The 576-nt window shown below is 53.0% G+C and overlaps 1 protein-coding gene across 1 annotated transcript in view; it reads left to right on the top strand.

Moving 5' to 3' along the window:
* The first annotated feature begins 319 nt into the window (after nucleotides 1-319).
* The window catches only part of LOC128375865 (calpain-2 catalytic subunit-like), an 18,173-nt gene continuing 17,916 nt past the window's right edge, over nucleotides 320-576 (top strand). The window contains exon 1 of the mRNA XM_053336281.1: nucleotides 320-559. Coding sequence (XP_053192256.1) covers nucleotides 320-559 — 240 coding nt within the window. The remainder of the gene's footprint in view (nucleotides 560-576) is intronic.

Genomic DNA, 576 nt, shown 5'->3' with positions numbered 1-576 from the left:
CTCTTCAGACTCTCTTCAGACTCTTCAGACTCTCTTCAGACTCTTCAGACTCTTCAGACTCTCTTCAGACTCTTCAGACTCTCTTCGGACTCTCTTCGGACTCTCTTCAGACTCTCTTCAGACTCTTCAGACTCTCTTCAGACTCTTCAGACTCCTCAGACTCTCTTCAGACTCTCTTCAGACTCTTCAGACTCTCTTCAGACTCTCTTCGGACTCTCTTCGGACTCTCTTCAGACTCTCTTCCGACTCTTCAGACTCTCTTCAGACGCTTCAGACTCTCCTCAGACTCCTCAGACTCTTCAGACTCTTCAGACTCAGGATGGCTAGCGTGGCAGCAGCTTTAGCTCGGAGGAAGGCTCATGAGGACGACGGCGCCGGTAGCCGGTCCAACGCTGTCCCTTTCAACCAGCAGGACTTTGAGAGTCTGCGTAGAGAGTGTCTGCAGAATGGCTCGATGTTCTGCGACCCGACCTTCCCCCCAACCTGGGACTCTCTGGGTTACAACCAGCTGGGACGCTACTCCTCCAAAACCATCGGCGTGGAGTGGAAACGGCCTGGGGTGAGCATCAGCTTTAA

This window comes from Scomber japonicus, chromosome 2 (genome assembly GCF_027409825.1).
Source record: "Scomber japonicus isolate fScoJap1 chromosome 2, fScoJap1.pri, whole genome shotgun sequence".
NCBI classification, from domain to species: Eukaryota; Metazoa; Chordata; class Actinopteri; order Scombriformes; family Scombridae; genus Scomber; species Scomber japonicus.
Note: the sequence above shows the minus strand (reverse complement) of the source record. Positions and strands in the feature narration are given on the sequence as shown.